This window comes from Ochlerotatus camptorhynchus, unplaced genomic scaffold, assembly GCF_037179485.1.
Source record: "Ochlerotatus camptorhynchus isolate MF236.1 unplaced genomic scaffold, CSIRO-AGI_Acam_v1.1 ptg000112l, whole genome shotgun sequence".
NCBI classification, from domain to species: domain Eukaryota; kingdom Metazoa; phylum Arthropoda; class Insecta; order Diptera; family Culicidae; genus Ochlerotatus; species Ochlerotatus camptorhynchus.
Window position 1 is genome coordinate 1438923 of NW_027040602.1, and position 18496 is coordinate 1457418.

At 42.6% G+C, this 18496-nt stretch overlaps 1 protein-coding gene across 2 annotated transcripts in view; it reads right to left on the reverse strand.

Annotated features, from left to right (window-relative positions):
- Window positions 1–10381: 10381 nt before the first annotated feature.
- The window catches only part of RhoGAP68F (Rho GTPase activating protein at 68F), an 81581-nt gene continuing 73466 nt past the window's right edge, over window positions 10382–18496 (reverse strand). For both annotated transcript variants that reach the window (XM_065219909.1, XM_065219908.1), the window contains exons 7-9: window positions 12514–12668; window positions 12244–12446; window positions 10382–12182 (exon numbers count right to left, since the gene is read on the reverse strand). In XM_065219909.1, coding sequence (XP_065075981.1) covers window positions 11668–12182; window positions 12244–12446; window positions 12514–12668 — 873 coding nt within the window. In that variant the 3' untranslated portion in view covers window positions 10382–11667. The remainder of the gene's footprint in view (window positions 12183–12243; window positions 12447–12513; window positions 12669–18496) is intronic.

Sequence of the window (18496 nt, forward strand, 5' to 3'; positions counted from 1 at the left end):
TACTTTGTACAACAGTGTGAGTTTTCCATTTCCATTTTGCAGCCGAGCTACCAATCGATCTGAAATCAACGAGTATTCCTCAAAAAACTTGCTTTTAACTAAACAAGCTAAATATTTATAACAGTTAACCCTCAAAATATGCGGATAATAGAGAAAATGTAAATGGAAACCGCGTAAATGGTGTCCATACTACGAGGGTTCTGACTTAATTGGTTACAACATGGAATATCTCGAGATCCTGACCAGATAGAAAGTTACTGTATTTGCCAAAGTAGTTCTAGAGATCATAACCTTTTTGCTGGTGGACAGTAGTTCAAAATTTACTCACTACATAGCGCTAGTATACATGTCAAGTTCTCGCATGTGATATATCTCGAAATCCTGACCAGATAGAAAGTTACTGTCTTCGAAAAAGTTGTTCAGGAGTTCAAAGCCTATAGTTCAGAATTTTTTCACTATATGGTGCTAGTATATACGTGAAATTCTCATATAAAATATCTCGAAATCCTGATCATATAAAAAGTTACTGTCTTCGGCAAAGTTGTTCAGGAAGTCAAGGCCTTTTTGCTGGTGGACTTAAGTTCAGAGTTTTTTCACTTTGCAACGCTAGTATATATGAGGAATTCTCGCATATTAAATATCTCTAGATCCTGACCAGACAGAAAGTTACTGTCTTCGGCAAAGTTGTTCAGGATGTTTGGATCTTTTCTTTGGTGTACAGTAATTCAGAATTTTCCCTTTACGTGGCACTAGTATGCGGGTAGAGATATTTTATATGCAAGGATTTCACGTGTCTTTCAACGTCACCTAGTGAGAAAATTATGTACTTTCCACCAACGATAGGGTTTGATCTCCTGGACAACTTTGCCGATTACAGTACATTTTTAGCAGATACTGAGATATATCATATGCGAGAATTGCACGTATATACTAGTACCATGAAGTGAAATATTCTGAACTACCGTCCACTAGCCAAAAGGCCTTGATCCCCTGAACAAATTTGCCCAAGACAGTAACATTCTATCTTGTCATGCTCTCTAGATATTTTATATGAGAGAATTTAACGTGTATACTAGAACTACATAGTGAGAAAATTCTGAACTATTCTACACCAAGCAATAGGCTTTGACGTCCTGAACTACTTTTTCAAAGACAGTAACTTTCTATTTGGTCAGGATCTCGAGATATATCATATGCGAGAAGTATATATGTATACAAACGCCACGTGGTGAGAAAATTCTGAACTACTGTCTACCAGTCGAAAAGTCTTGACCCCCTGAACAAGTTTGTCCAATACAGTAACTTTCTAGCTGGTCAAGAACTCGAGTTATTGTATATGCGAGAATTACACGTATATACTAGCGCCTCGTAGTGTGAAATTTCTGAACTACTCCACCAACGAAAAGAGCTTGACTTCCTGAACAACTTTGCTGAAGGCATTTACTTTCTATCTGGTCAGGATCTAGATATATTTTATGCATGAGAATTTCACATGTATACTAGCACCACGAAGTGAGATAATTCTGAACTATTGTACACTAAGAAATAGGCTTTGACCTCCTGAACAACTTTGCCGAAGACAGTTACTTTCTATCTGGTCAGGATCTCGAGATATTCCATGTTGTAACCAATTAAGTCAATCCCACGTAGTATGGACACCGTTTACGCGGTTTCCATTTACATTTTCTCTATTATCCGCATTTTGGGGGTTAATTGTAATCAAAGTTTAGCTTTTTTAGTTCAGAACAAGTTTTTTGAGGAATACAAGTTGGTTTCAGATCGATTGGCAGCAACAAAATGGCAATGGAAAACTCATATGTGTTGTACAAAGTACAACAGCGCGAGTAACGGGGGGTTAACTTTTATGCATACCGTAAAACGGGGTGTAATTGATCAGCGGGGCAAAATTGATCGCTGAAATTTCTCGTGATATTTTTTCATGTGTAACATGTTTTTCGTTACTAAGCGTACGAATGTATCTTTGTATACATTGTAAAAATATTATGCATAAGTACAATATTGGGTATACTCAGCGATCAAATTCACCCCGCTGATCAATTTCACCCCGTTTTACGGCACCTTCTTTGAAAATTTTTCCACCTAGACGGACCTAACAAATGCGAGATAGGAAGAAGTGACCGTCGTAATTAATTTTAGGCTCATAGGTTGAAAGAACTTCAGCATGTCCAAAATATATTCGTTCCCATTCAGTGTGTCCAAAATATATTATGGACACTGTCCAAAATCAAGTGGAAGGGTCCAAAATATGTGAATATCATGATGTGAAAAGAATTATTTTTCGAGTATATATCAATAAATAAAACATCTAGTGACATTTTACATCCAAGATGAGTAGCTTTGGAACACAACCGCATGTAAATTGCATAATAATAATAAACAAATAATGTTATTTTGACATAAACGTGATCTCACTTCCTCTAGGGGTCCAAAATCAGTTGGTTACCCTAATATAGTGGTTGCTAAGGAAAATACATAGCAACGGAATTATGTTGCATTTCCATTGCTTGCTTCGACTCTTCAACACTCCTCAACATCATTTTTTGGTAGAATCCCAATTGCTTCTCGTAGCTGCCGCAGTTTCACTGCACCCAAAGGCTTGGTGAGAAGATCTGCTTCCATCTGCTCTGTAGGACAGTACCGAATGGACACGATGCCATCTGCTATCAAATCCTTGACGAAACAGTACATAGTGTCGATATGTTTCTACTTTCGTGAGATTCCGTCAGTCGCGGCAAGAGCGATGCAGCTCTGATTGTCTTCATTGATTACAATGGGCAACACCAGATGTTCGCCCAAGTCGTCTACCAATCGACGCAGCCACTGCAGTTCTTGCAAGCATTCTGCACGTGCAATATACTCCGCTTCAGTGCTGGAAAGGGACACACATGCCTGCTTCCTGCTTCCTGCTTCCTTAGCCAACGAGTCCCCCACCGAACTTGAAAATATATCCAGTATTGGACTTCCTGTTGTCGACTTCACCAGCCCAGTCTGCGTCCACGAAACACTCCACTTGAAGGTTGCTACCACCACCCAGGTGTCGCTCGTGGTCTACCGTACCTTTCAGGTAACGAAGCACCCGGTTCGCTTCGTTTCAATCCGATATTGATGGTTTGGTGACCCGCCGCCCGAGAATGGAAGTCGAGATCGCTACGTCCGGGCACGTATTGACAGCGATGTACAACAAAGCTCCGACTAGACTTTGGTATTGTTGCCCATCTGCCAATGAGTCACTATCCTCCTCCTTTTGTTGTACGAAACCGCTGATCATCGGAAAGCGAGAGACTTTGCAATTCTCTATGTTGAACTGCGACAAAAACGAACATGTCTGCCTCCTGTCGAACGTGGATTCCCAGGAAAAACTTCAAGTCGCCCAGTTCCGCAATCTTGAAGTGCTTGCTCAAAGTTACGACCAGTCTCCACAATTCGCAAATAGAGACACGGGTCAGACACAGGTTTGGGACCTATCGACACGGGATGATCGATGAAATCCCATATCAAATTGTAATTGTAATTGTAATTTATTATCGTAACGTTAGCCTGTCGGTTACACCATTGCTCAGGTCAAGGAAAACACAACATTTGATTTTTAACTAAAGGAGAACAATAAGTCATTAGTGGAAGTAGCTTTCTTAGTAGGTATGTAATTCTTAACTAGGTTTGAGATCCTGTTGAGAGCGCTATGTCTTGAATGCGCTGATCGTTGTATGTCGTCGTGTTGCTAGAGGGAGCTGGTTCCAGATGATTGCACCTGCGATCATCACACTCTTCTTCTTCGGTGTGGTGTGATGGGGAATCGCAAAGCAGCGGGCCCGCTCAAGCTGTCCTCTTCTCAGGTGTTGCTGCATATAAGGTGGGAAAGTTCCTGCGTACCCTTGGCGAATAAAACAGCTGATTCTATTCCGGTAATTTGTGTCCAGGTCGTGTCCCAAAATAGAGTTCCTTACAGCAGCAGTGGATTCTCTGCGTCTGAGGCCATAGACAAAGCGAACTGCTGCCTTGAAACAACGGTTTAGTTGATCACGGAGCGCTGATGACAGTCCAGGATAGTAAGTGACGTCACAGTAGGTGAAAAACGGCACGACCACTGCTTGCACCAGCTTTATTCGGGTTTGAACTGACAAAACTGGAGCGAATCTTCGGAGTGTCCGCAACGTTCCAAAAACTTTGGCCGTTATGTCGTTCACATGTCAATTTCACTTCAGGTTGCGATCCATCCTTAGACCAAGATTCACTACGTTGTCAGACAAAATAATGTGTTCTCCGCAGAAAACGATGTTAGTGGTTGGTGCTACCGCTCCTTCTTTGCAAAAAATAATTGCTTGCGTCTTCTTCGGGTTGGGGAAAAGAGAGTTCTGCCTGGCCCATCGCTCTATGCTTTCCAGATCGTTGTTTATGGCTTCGACGAGTTGGTCTACGTTTTGGATGGCACCAGAAATGTAGATCTCTAGGTCATCAGCGTAGAGCTGATAACTGCATCTCAGTCCACGGGGAAGGCTATTGATGTAGAGGCTAAATAGCAAAGTGCTCAAGCACGAGCCCTGGGGTGTACCATCTATCACCGATCTCTGGGAGGACATCACATTTCCTATCCGTACCGCCTGGGTGCGATGATCGAGGAAAGAAGAGATAAGGTCGCATGCATTGTCGGTGAAAGAAAATTCCTCTCGAAGTTTTCTCTGTAATTTGCGATGATCAACACAGTTGAAGGCCAACGAAAAGTCAACCAGGACCATAACTGTACACTGCTCGTTGTCGAAATGGTCATAAATATCGTGCGTCACTTTTGCCAAAGCTGTTGTTGTGCTATGGCCCTTTCTGTATCCTGATTGGTTCGAAGCAAGCAACCTGCGATCGTCCGCTTCCACGTGCCCAACAATTTGATCGAGCAGGATCTTCTCGAGAATCTTGGAGATGGCAGGGAGAACACTAATTGGCCGAAAGTGTTTAGGTTCAGTCGGATTTGTTACCTTTGGTATGGGCGTGATGAGACCTTTTTTCCAGACGGCAGGGAACGATCTGGCATCAATCACCGCATTGTACAGGTGAACCAGTACAGGCAGTACAAACGGGACCAACATCTTAACGAATGAGATAGGGATTCCATCTGAACCTGCAGCATTGGTTTGAACTTCCATTATCTTGCGTGACACTTCGTTGGCTGTAGTCCTTCGGAATTCGAACTGCATCCCACCACGGTCCGTAGCGGTACGGTGCGCCGGTTCAACTTCTGCTCTATTGTCAGTCACAAGCAGTCGATGTCCCTCGCAGAAGAAACGGTTCATCTCATCAGGATCAGCATGCTCAGCGCCAACGTTCTTCTTGGCGTTGTTATGCACACCCTCACGCCGGAGGTTGCTCCAAAGCTTTTTTGCAGGGAGGTTGTGTGCAAAATGCGTTTCCCCGTATCGCTTCTTTGCTGCTGAGATCAACGATGCTGCCTTACTGCGTTTTCGTACGAAGTCGTTCCACTGATTGTCGTTCCTTCTCCTGTTGGGATTTCGCGTGTAGAGTGCGTGTGCTAGGTCTCTCACGGCAATCGCCCTTTCAATTTCTGTTGTAATCCATGGCGTACGTGCATCTTTTACAACAATTTCACGTTCAGGAGCATGTCTGTCCATTAGGTTTTGCAGTTTGGTTGTTATTGTCTGTGCTTTAGTGTTAACGTCGTCGGTGTTGAGTGCCTCTCTGAAGTCCATTGTTTGGAAGTCTGCCTGAAGTGCAACAACATCAACATTACGGAAATTTCTGACCATAATACGCTGATGTGCTGCTTTTCTAACTTTAACGTCGGAGATCAAGAAGATGATCTCATGATCTGAGAGGCTCGAAGATTTTGTCTTAGCTGTACGTATAGATTCAGGACTGTCTGTGATGAGTAGATCGATTGTCGTTGAACTTCTTTCTGCTATTCTTGTGGGTGGTGTTGGTAGGATGGTAAGGTGGAAGGCATCGTGAATACGGATGAGCGATCTCAGATTTCCTGATGACTGTTGAGCAGTGACGTTGATGTTAAAGTCTCCGGCAACGAAGATTCGGTCAAAGGCGAAATCCTGGACATCGAAAAGGAGCTTCTCGTACTCTCGTGCAAAATGCGGGTTCGAATCGGAGGGATTGTAGATGGTGACGATTCTAATGTTGAGATCGTTGATTTTTACCTTAACGACGAGATACTCGAACCTTTGCGCTAGAAACACGTCTGGATCGTATGTAGATTTGAGTACTGGGGTTGCCGTCAGACCTTTCACCACGTAAATCCTGATTCCTCCACAGGATTTGCTTCCACGGCCTCTGTTGGATGGTAATGAATGTTTCACGAAGTTGTAAGCTGGTACACGGACTGGTCCAACAGGTGCAGAGGATTTTAGTTTCGTTTCCGTGACTGCGAAGAAGTGGTATTCCGTCCTGTGAAGCAGTAGTTTGAGCTCGTCGATGTGGCTTTCAAGTCCTCGTACGTTTAGATGTCCAAGTCGTAGATTAGAGATGTTATTGTTCGGCATATTTGTTGGAGATATTCGTATTTTGAGAAAGGTTAGCGTGTGGTGGGTGGTCATTGTTGGGATGATACGTCTGCAGACAAGGCGTTTGAGTACCCCGGAGGCTACTTCATGCATATATCCTCCTGCAGCACGCCATACAGTTACGCGGTTTTGATGTCAATGTGCTTGACGAGCATTCGTCGCTTGCTCGCTATCATTAGCACGGTCCGGAATGTGATTTGCTTTACCATCGTTGCAAACACCTGACCGTAATCAGTACCGTACTTTTGGGAAAACCCCTGTGCAACCAACCTGGCCTTGTATCGCACAATCTGCCCGGACTCATCTTCCTTACACTTGTACACCCACTTGCAGTCAACCACGTTGCAATGTCGGGGTACCGCGCTGGTGGGACTCCGAAGTTCGCTCTTATCGAGACGCACGAAAGAACTGCGATTTTTCGCCAAATGTGACGTTGCGCCCGAATCAATCACCCACGCACTCGCATCATGCTTACCAGACCGCACTATAAACGTGAACGACCTTGAGTCATTTTCGCGCACTGTTTTGGCCTTGGCCTTTTCTTTCTTCTGCTCTGCCTTACCACTGCGACATTTTTCGTAGCGCTTGTTCTTCTAAACTGGACCGTTTCCGAAGTTTATCCGCTTCTCCAGCAGCTTCACTTTCACTAGTTCCTGGGTGAGCTCATCCTCGTTCCGCGCTTCCAAAGCCGTTGTCAGATGATTGAACAACTCCGGAAGTCCTCGCAATATCAGCGCCACTTTAAGACACTCCTTCATTTCAAATCCCGGATTTTCCAGACGCGCATACTGCTTCTCAATTTCCACCAGATAGGCCGCCATGTTATCCCCTACCTTAAAGTTCTGGTTCGTGATTTGTCGAAGTAGGGTCGCTCGCTGCCCTAACGTGGTCTTTTCGTGGTGCTTCTTGAGAGTCGTCCACGTGTCCTTCGCGGTCATTTTGTCACAAATCAGTCTGTATTGCCTCTCATCCTCCATCAAATGAATCGTGACCAACGTCTTCATATCGCCGTCCCTCCAAGCGTCCGTCATCGGTGCCGGAGGAGTACCTGGTTCCACATGCTTACAGAGTTGCTCCCTCCGCAGCAACGCTTTCACAGAGAACGACCATGCTTGATAGTTGATGGTTGAACTACTAATGAAGAAAATCTTTATGGTCAGTATAGGTCAGTATAATATAGTGGTTCCTAAGGAAAATACATAGCAACGGAATGATGTTGAATTTCCATTGCTTGCTTCGACTCTTCAACAACTTTTGCCTGATAAGACTAAGTTATTCTTTACATCTTTCGATGGTTTGTTGATAGTTTTAGTTAGTGAACTCTCGTAAATGTGCTGTTCAAAAAATGACACAATTTTTCAAATGCTGAACATTTAAAAGGCCACACAAAAGGAGCACAGTTTACGAGTTTTTATTACTTTTAAAAGCGCTAAAAGTTGCATTACTACTGTTACTTTGTATAATTGCAGTTTTAACTTAAATAACCCGTCAGTTAAGAAAGTTCTGGAAGTCAACAAACTTTTCGGAAAAATGGGGAGAATTGAAATTAGGATTTTTCGTCCAAAAAAGCTGGATTTCCCATCCCAGGGGAAAGTGGGGCAGTTTGGCCACCTTAAGAAAATCACTAATCATACAAAATTCAGTGGAAAATTCGAATGATGTTTAACCAAATGGATAGTTTCAAGCCCAATAACCGTTGGGGTAAAATGAGCACCCTGCTGGGGTGGTATGAGCGACCTTGTAAACAACGAATAAGAAGAGTTGAAGGGTCAACAATGAACAGTATTACCATAAAAAGATTTAACAGAAACAATTATTTTCTGTAGAAAAAATTAAAATTTTAGAAGTACTGCCTATTTAGGGCTATATGGGAGGATCGAAGAGTGCTGTGCTTGCGGAAAAATTTCCCCCCGTCAATTTTTTGGATTTTGCGTTGTTCCGGATTTTTTTTAAACAGAAAGTGGTATTGGTTACGAACGGATACTTGAATTTCCTGAATTGTGTCGGACGGCCAAGAGTTGTTTCAAGGCTACATTCGGGACATTTCGTGCAAGCTCTATTACAAACCGGATTACCCCGTGAAGCGAACCGTCTACAATTGTGACTTCCCCTCTAACACATCAGGCCAAGCTGTTGGGTTCACTTGGCCAGATTTGGGGAGTTCGTTCCATTTTGTCCTTTATAGTATTTGCATGCTTAATTTTTCGAGTACTAGTACTAGTGATACAACAAACATTTCAAACTCATTAAATACGCGTCAATCAAGCAATACAGCTTGATTGAAAGTTCCAGTACATTATTAATGATTCCCACATTGAAATGTATTGGAGTGGGGCTTATCGTATACGTATCGTATTATAAATAGCTTCGGAATGCTTGCGTTCTTGAAATGGGCTTTTGGCGTTGCGATAGAGCTGTTTTTGTCACCTTCTAACTCCCGGATTTAAGCTTCTTGCAATTATTTATATAAAAGATGGTAGCAGGACGATTCTATCCATAATGCCACTGCCAGTCAGTGGGAGTTAGATTGTAAATACACACACACACACACACTGCCTATTTGGTTTTTCGAAACAGAAGAGGATCTTATGAAGGCCAAATCTCAAGTCTCAAGGCCACTTTCTAAAACGTGAGGTGTTCATGCTGATCACGTCAAACTATAATGCCTAAAATGAACCACATGCCCCACACAACCCCTAGAACGGCTCCCATATACTCTACATGCTGAATCGTGAGTCCCCCCTTTTTCCATTGCATGCAAAATAATAACCCAATGCAGGTCAATTGATGAATTAGTTGTAGTTATAGTATAAATAGTGCTGACAGTATAATATAAATTGAATAAAATGAATATTTACCTGTTAATAATGATCGAGATTGGTGAACAGTAAGGGAAGTTGTTAGTTGATTTAACCATCACAGAGTTTGACAGTAGCGCGATGGTATATTATTATGATGCTAATTAGACGAATCCTGGGAAAGCATCATCCTATAGACGTTTGAGGAACCTCTGAAATCCGGGATGTTCAGTTGAACATCGCTTCTTGAATCACTGAGAGTACCTTCCGAGTCTTCGTATTCTGATTCCACCATTTCAGTGAACAATCTTGTCGTGGCTGTTTTAAACCCGCTTCAGTTATTGATCACCTCTTGCCAATAATCCGCCAATCGACCGCTTCCTTCTACATCGTGCCTTGCGCTGGTTTTCCTATTTTCTTCTTCTCCAGGATCCCATACTAAAGGGCTTTCCTGATAACCTGTTTTTTTTTGTTATTATTAATTTATTTGATAAGGCTCAATCGAATGAACTTTACAGAGCCGAGGATCCAAACACTTTATCATCCGCTATCCAATAAGCCTGCTCCATCAGAACGGGATCCGCTTTAAGCTGTTGCAATGGGGGACAGAGCGCTTCCATTGCAGCAATGGACGCAAAATGTGGTCAGCACTTACACAATCATCACGAAACGGTTGCTTTCCAAAATCGACGACGCATCGACCGAAAGAACTGATGATGAAGAGCAATGAGGAGGACCACACAATGGTTGCTGCCGAGTAAACAGACGATTGCGTGACACACATCGAGAGTGGCCTGCTGCACATTACACATACAAATTTGTCATAGAAAAATACAATCCCGCGTCGGATTTAAATGTTGCCTCTTAATAAAATGCAGTATTTTTATATAAGTACTTCTATCATTTTCCAGGATTCTGTCAAGAACTAGCTGTCTATGTGTAGACTAGACTAGACTATCAGACCATCGCCAAATTTAAGCATTTATGGATTTAAGGATTCTTCAAAACTACAGGCCTGCGACCATTCATAACCACCAGTGCGTCTTCATATGTGTCAGATGATTGTATATTTTTTCGCTAGACTCACCATCCCATAAATCGAGTGCTTCCTTTTAGCGACAGGTTATGTACAATTTCTTCCGCATTGAAGCCCCTCTCACTTACTGTATACTAATAGACTTTAACGACACGGTTCCCATACAACTCGGATCCACCCATATTGCGTGCGCTTTCTAGAGAACAATATAACCTTTCTTCTATAAGTTTCGAAACTAAGTTCGCCGACTACCTACTATTACCTTGCGCGTTGCTGCCACTTTCTTTCCAACAGTCGTATTGAATTTCCGATAGATATTCTGGTTTTAAGTTCTTTTCCTCCGGGAGCGAATTCCAGGGAAAGGGGATCCACTAGTTCAGGTTAGTAGTTAAAACTTTTACGTAGAGCTAAGATGAGCGAAATGGATAGTAGTAACTGTAGACTGGTCTAGTAGCTCTATTTCAGTTCCATTCTAAATGGCATCTAATCGATAAAATTGTTTAGATTTGAGTGGAGAAGAACTATTGATATCAGTTTCAGACTGTTACGGTTCGGTAGTGATTTGAATTTTCTTTTGTTTCTGGGATGCTCCCTTTGGCACACCAGAAACTCTCCTCGTGAAGGGGAAAGAGACAACGGAAATGCCTGAGATGTGCCCCCCTGTGCGACTCGGGGGGGGCCGTAATCAGCTGCCTAACCTTCGTTCTAAAGAGCGTTGCTGGTAATATTGCTGAAATATTTACATCCGTTCGTCTTTGGTTTCGATCCGTAATTTGTGTGTTTCCTTTGTCTAAACAACGTAATCAATCCTTATTTGTATAAATTATTCGAAAAAGATAACCAACAATTTACTTTAATAATGACTATTATTGTGTGCTTTCTGCGATTGCAATTACACTTTTTTCCCTATATTTATCTGTTAAAATCCTTACGCTTTCGCGCCGATATCTACAAACTCATCTCGCTAAAATCTCGCACTTCCTATCACACTAGCGTTAAAGAATGTTTTGTTTTAGTTACACGAGTAGTAGTCGCCTACGTACAACAAATTCATAATTGTAGAGGTACGGTTTTTCAGTGAACTTAAATTCCTATACATACAGAAAATCGAAACGATCATTTGTGCACACACGATACTTTAGGTACACTTTCGAAAATGGCACATAGCAAAGCTATTTGCCATTCCCGGAAATCTCCCACCATAAAATCATACACACATCGAATAGAAAATGCACATCAATCAACATAAGAAAGTTCGCACAGAGAATCCCAACTTAACTTAAATCAGCCGCTGTTAATCGTAACCGCCGTCCTTTTTGTTGATATCCACAAAGTAGATATCGTCCTGATTCTGCAGGACGTAATCGATGAACGCATTGATGGGCCCGATCTCGTCCAGCGACATCTGGGCTTGCTTGGGCCAGATCAGATTTGGCCCGAAGACGATCGCCAGGTTGGACGAGGTCATTTTGTTGAAATCTTTTCGCTCCATGATCTTACCTAGGAATTCGACGATGTACTTGAATAGTTCATAGTTCTCCTCCGGCAGTTTCTCCCGAAGGATCTGCTTGACGTTCCTCGATCGCTGCTCTTCGGTGGTCCACTCGGCAAACTGCACGATGTCGTCGTACAGCTCGTAGGTGAGCAGCGGTTCTTCCAACTCGCGGAGGAACGTTTTCAGCAGAGCTGCCACCACGTGCGTGTCTTCGTTTGAAAGATTCACCTCTTCGCCTTGATTTAACTTTTCCCTTAGCTCCTTTATCCGAGTATAGTTCCCGGACCGCCGGAAGATACCCTCGGTATCGATTACTGTTTGAACGAATGAAAGGTTAGATAGGTTTACTTTTATACGATCAAAGACGCCACTTACCATCGGACAGGGATAGATGATCGACGCACTTGCGCACGATCGGTGGAATGCAATTGAGGCAGGCACTGTTCTCGATGATGAACTTGAGCGATACGCCAAACTGCGTCGTCTTGGGGATGTTTTCCATCGAGCGGCTGCTCTTGAGACTAGATTTACTGCCCCGTAGCGTGTAGCGGGTGCTGCTGTTGATTTTTTCATCGAATCTGTTGATTGGTGGGAATCAATTTTTAATGAGAACCGCTTTAGATTTCCTCATCGAGGGTGACTTACTCTCTAACAGTGTCCGGCACTTTAAGCGTATTTAATCCTAATGACTGTTTCAGCTCGTCCAGGCTGGATGTGTAGATGAGTTTGCTCTTAAACTTTTCGCTAATTACTGGCTTGAAGAAAAACCACACCATTTTGATGAAGGTCGTTGGATGCACCTGGAAGTTGGAGAAGAACACAGTTGGCAATTGTTAGTTCAAGTTGATGTTTGAACGTTGGTGCAGCAAAATGAGACCGCACTAGTAGCTACTGGTCAACAGTTTATAAAATAGTAGGTTTTACTTGTTCGAAAATTGAACTGAGTTGCTAATTAGGATAATTCGATCGAAATCTGGCCATATCCAATTCGTTCGAAAACTTTACAAGATCGTCACGAAAAACTTTTTGTGGATTTTTTTTTTTGCAAATGGGGAAAAGTTTTCTTCGGCAATACCTTAACCTATTATTGTCAGGGGGGTAAACAACGTCCTTGAGAGCTCCATTTTGGCATGTGGATAAATTGTGTTTCAGAGCAACTATTGGCCAAATTTGAGTGCTCTAGGACTTTGTTTACCACCTGACGATAATAGGTTAAGGTATTGCCGAAGCCAACTTTTCCCCTACATGAATGAAAGAAAAATTGCATCTGTCAAATGCGTTAAATTTGGTTAAATTATAAATACACTTTGTTAGTGAATTAAATAAAACCAGTGTAAAGTTTTTGACCATTTTGCTTTCAAATGTTCAAATGCTGTTTAGAGAGTAGGCTGTGCGTGTGATCGAAATTGACGTTTGTTTTTTTCCGTGGAGTTTTTTTTTATCTATAATCGGTTGCTGATCCGGCCAAAACTAGGCCCAGGAGACAATTTTTAGTTCCTCAATCCCTATTATTTGCCGCTGAGAAGCTGTTCCGAAGCCAAGTAGAGCCTCCACGAGGCGTCCCATCATTAGTTCAATCATTCGTTGAGTCACAGCGTTGAACCTGACTATTGGCACGATCAAAAATCAACTGCATGCATCATTTGTTTATCTCAAATCGGCGAAAGACATTCCGCACAACTACTATAAACCGGACTAGTTCATGTTGATCTTCGTCAAGCTTTGTCTACAATTTGAACTTCTACATCAACACATGTCAGGCAGCATTCAGGTTCAATTGGCTAAACTTGGTGAGTTCGTTCCATTTGGTAAATTTTTATCTTTTCAAACCAGTAACATTGGGAGATCACCTTTTTGTGGTGTGTTACTGGTATAAGATCTACCACCGAACCCTAGTTGTGACAACTTCAAACTAGGGAATCAGGATTTTCCAGTAATCAAAGGAATAAATTTTAGTGCTTGTTACTTTTTATGACTTGATAATAGTGACAAGACCACCGCCGTTATGTATTTCTATATTGTATATTTCAAATCAAAAATATTGTTTATGTTCATAGAGTTAGCATGATCCTTTTCCCTTTGTCCCCTTTGTCCCTTTGTCCTTCTCCTTTTCCTTTCCCTCTTCTCTTTTCAGAAAGCGAGTAATGGCGCTATAGCCATAAGCCATAAAAGGCTAGGACAAGAGTTAGTGCTCATGTCCCAACCGTCTGAAGAAAATGGAGCATCACTTAACCTTTCTAGCTTTGATGCTTCCAACAACCAATATAATTATCAAAATCGGAACGTACGGTACGAGATGTCCACGTTTCATCCATTTATTGGATTCTGAAGTATCGTGTTTATATCTTCGATTTTTTCCACACTGGCGTATCGCCTGTCAAATAATGACCTTCTTGCCGAATTTTTCGGTGTAAATGGCTTTGACTGATTCAGGAACATCCTTTTACTTTGGGCGAAGTGTGGAACTGCGGTCCTGCCAGAGTCTGATAATGGAGTTTCACGTATGTCTCATCGTCCATGATTATACAACCCGATTTTTCCCCCAGCTCCTATCTTCATAAATGCAGCCTGCTTCGTTTTGCTTGCCTCTGCTTCCGATGGATTTCCAATCCCAATTTTTTCTTGGCCCGCATGACATTTGTTGGCGAAGTACCGATCTTCGTCGTCACATTTCGCACTGATGCTGATGGATGCTGCTTAAAACGATCTCTTATCTTCCGGTTGATTGCAGGGTCAATGGGACCAGGTTTTCTTTAACGCCTCGGAGAATCTTCGAAAGTGCATGATTCTTCATACTTCCGTAATGCGGTTTGTACTGCTCCAACGCTCACACCCTCCTCCTTAGCCAGTTTTCTTAAGGAAAGTCCACTCACGGTACACCATTTGTGCGCAATCCGCTTTCTTTGTTCATGAGTAAGGCCACGCTATTTCACATTTCATCGCAAAATATTCAAACAAAACTGACATCACGTGTTAGAGTAGGATGTAAACATCAGGATGCAGCCAGGATTTTGTGAAATATTTCACGCAGTTTGAAAAGACGGTTCTTCGTTAGTGTATTTATAATTATCGGAGCGGTCTTAATTAATGCAATGTGGTCATTAGATATGATGCATAAGGTAATATGAGAAATGATGTTTCCGTCAAATCAGTCTCATAGTGTACCTAATTATTTTGAGTCCAAAATATAGATTCCGAAAAGAAAGAAAAATCGATTACGAGGTGGCCAGTGAATTTTCATTTTGAAATTACCGGTGAAAACCTTAAAAATTTCGAAAGTAATTGGAAAAAAATTCATCAATCTGGGACTGAGAAAATATTCAAAATGTGGGATCTTGAAAAAATAAAGAACCTCGATTTCACCCTGGACAATTTTCAAGACTTTGGAACTCAAACGAACTTTCAGGGATTTAATAATTTAAATATTTGTCATAGAATTCTATCGAGATTACCTATGGAAATGTGTGGTGAATTCAAAAAGAATTAAAATGTTAATTCAAAAGAAATGCTGAGAAGGTTTCCAATAAAACATGTGAAAAATTCTGTCCAGAATTCAAAAAAAATGTTGAGATATGGTCCTAAGAGATTCTAAGATGAATTCCACCGTATTTCTAGGGAGAAGAAAGGAAGTTTTGAATAAATTCCTAGGCATGCACTGCTTCGAGGGATCATGGGTAGGAGAACGTTCTCGTCGTCGATGAAGGAAGTTGGTGGCTCAGCGCGGTTAGATTCGGCTTGGCGGGTCCATCAGCACACAATCGTGGAGCGGATCAAATAAAAGGCCCTCTGATGAAGGCCTTTGCTACTCCGTAGTTCTAGTGGTTCTCGCTCTCTCGCTACAAGTTACTCCGTGCTAATGTTGAAGCCGCGTTCTTTTATCGTCCTATGGCGGTAATGGCCTCGTTCGTACCATTGTGGGCCGACCACACGCTGGCTCTTCCAATATCACAATAGCTATACTACTATTGTCTACTATATATTTTCTATCGATCCACTCGATCTGACCGCGCGAGAGGATGATCATGTATGGCGACTTCAATCTACCGGCAATTTCTTGGCGATTATCTAACGGTGGATTCATGTATCCGGTCCACGACCGTTCTACATTTCACTCTGGAGCTGTAAGCCTTTTGGATCATTACAGTATCATCACTCTGAAGCGTGGTTAATGAGAACAATCGTAGCTTAGACCTTTGCTTCGTCACCGCTCAGGATACTGCTCCGCATTTGTCTATGGCTGTTTCTCCGTTTTATTGGAGGCGAACCAGCCTAAGGCTGAAAGCCTCCTAAATAAAGCTAAATAATAATAATGTTTCTCCGTTGATGATCCTCCTTTAGTTATTGCACTTGAAGGCAACCAAATTCCTGTGGTCATTCCAACACCACCCCCCCACCCCCTTGAGGTCTCCTACGATTTCCGAAATGCTGACCACGACAGTATTGGGGAACTTCTTTTGAATTTGGACTGGCACAGGGTACTCGTCCCTGCCGATGTCAATGCAGCTGGCCAAATGCTCTCGCATATTTTGGCTTACGTCAAAAAAAAAGTTCCTAAACAAGGTAATCATCATCCTTGGCAAACAAGTGAACTCCGTATGTTAAAGTCTTGCAAAAGAGCCGCGCTAAGAAAATACCCCAAGTAACACACCCTACAACTCAAGGACCATTATGCGAGGATCAATCATGCGTATCAACGAACCAGTCGCCAATGTTATCGGTGAAAACTTTTTGGAATTATGTGAATGAGCAACGAAAGGAGTCTGGCCTTCCATCGACTATGGCACTGAACGGCGAAGAAGCTTCATCCCCTCAGAACATTTGCCGTCTGTTCTCAACCAACTTTGCGAATGTATTCTCGGATGAGAACCTACCTGACGAGCACGTTTCTATAGCAGCCAGTAATGTTCCAATGTATGGTCAATCTTTGGCAGCTATCAACATCGACCTTGCTATGATAACTAGGGCGGCTTCGCAACTGAAGTCTTCATTTAAGCCTGGACCTGACGGAGTTCCTTCCGTCTTTCTCAAGCAACACATCGATAGCCTGGTGGCTTCTCTCTGCCTTCTGTTCGAAATGTCCCTCTCCAGTGGGGTGTTTCCTTCCTGCTGGAAATCAGCTGAGATGCTTCCAGTACATAAGAACTACACAACTATCGCGGCATCACATCGTTGTGTGCCATATCTAAACTGTTCGAGTTGGTCTTTATGGAACCATTAGTCTCTCACTTCAAGCAGCACTTGAGCGAACACCAGCATGGTTTCATGGCAGGGCGGTCGACTACTTCCAACCTCCTGTGTCCCACCTCGTACATTACGGAGAGTATGACAGACCATATGCAAACAGATGTCATCTACACTTACCTATCAGCCGCCTTCGATAAGTTGAACCATCCTATAGCGATCGCCAAACTGGATAGGCTTGGTATAAACGGCAGTCTCCTACGATGGTTCGCATCCTATCTATCTAATCGTCAGTTGGAAGTTGAAATCGACGACTGCTGATCTCCTTCGTTCCCTACCACTTCGGGTATTCCGCTAGGTATTATTATTATTATTTATCTTTATTAGGGAGGCTTTCAGCCTTGGGCTGGTTCGCCTCCACTTCCGCTAGGTAGCCACCTCGGCCTGTTGATATTTCTTGTTCATTTAAACGACGTCAATCTCGTCCTCGACGGTCCACGACTGCCGTTCGCAGACGACATGAAAATCTATCTCCGAATCCGAGCCATCGCTGACTGCCACCTTCTCCAACTCCAACTCAACGCTTTTGCTAATTGGTGCCAACTGAACCGCATGGTTATAAATTCGGCAGTTATATCCTAGAAGGCGTTGACGTTCATCGTGTCATCGTGGGAGTCATCTTAGATTGTCAACTCACATACAGCCATCATATCTCGTACGTGATCGACAAGGCATCCAGAACTCGGCTTCATTTTCAGGATAGCTAAAAGTTTCACGGACATCTACTGTTTGAAGTCGCTTTACTGCTACCTCGTCCGGTCGGTGTTAGAATACTGGCCCAGTATGGAATTCCAATTACCAAAACGGTGTACAAAGAGTAGAGTCTATTGAACGACGATTCATCTGGTTTGCCCTTCGACGATTGCCTTGGAGGGATTCTCATCGCCGCCTTCCAAGCTACGAAAGTCGGTGCCAGTTAATTAACCTGGATCCTTTGTGGAATCGAAGAGATACGACAAGAGCCCTGTTTGTGGCAGACATTCTACAGGGCAGAATCGGTTGTCCTTCTATTCTACAACAAATCGACGTTAACGTTCAACCACGAGCACTTCGTAACAACGCAATGCTGAGGATACCTTTTCGTTGTACAAACTATAGTTCGTATGGTGCTATCAATGGGCTACAAAGGGTTTTCAATCGTGTTGCTTCCTTATTTGATTTTCACTAGGCACGCGAGACGCTGCGACAGAGATTCCGTGATATATTTTTTAAGAATAAGGAATTAAGTTTGACTTCACGGCTTCTGCAGCTTGTTACTTCTTGAATATATTGTATTTCCTAGTAGAGAGATGAACTAGCCTTCGGCTAAAAATCTCTTAAATAAAGATTTAAAAAAATCCTAGTATTGCTTAATCCATAATTAGGACTAAACCCAGTCTGTTGATGT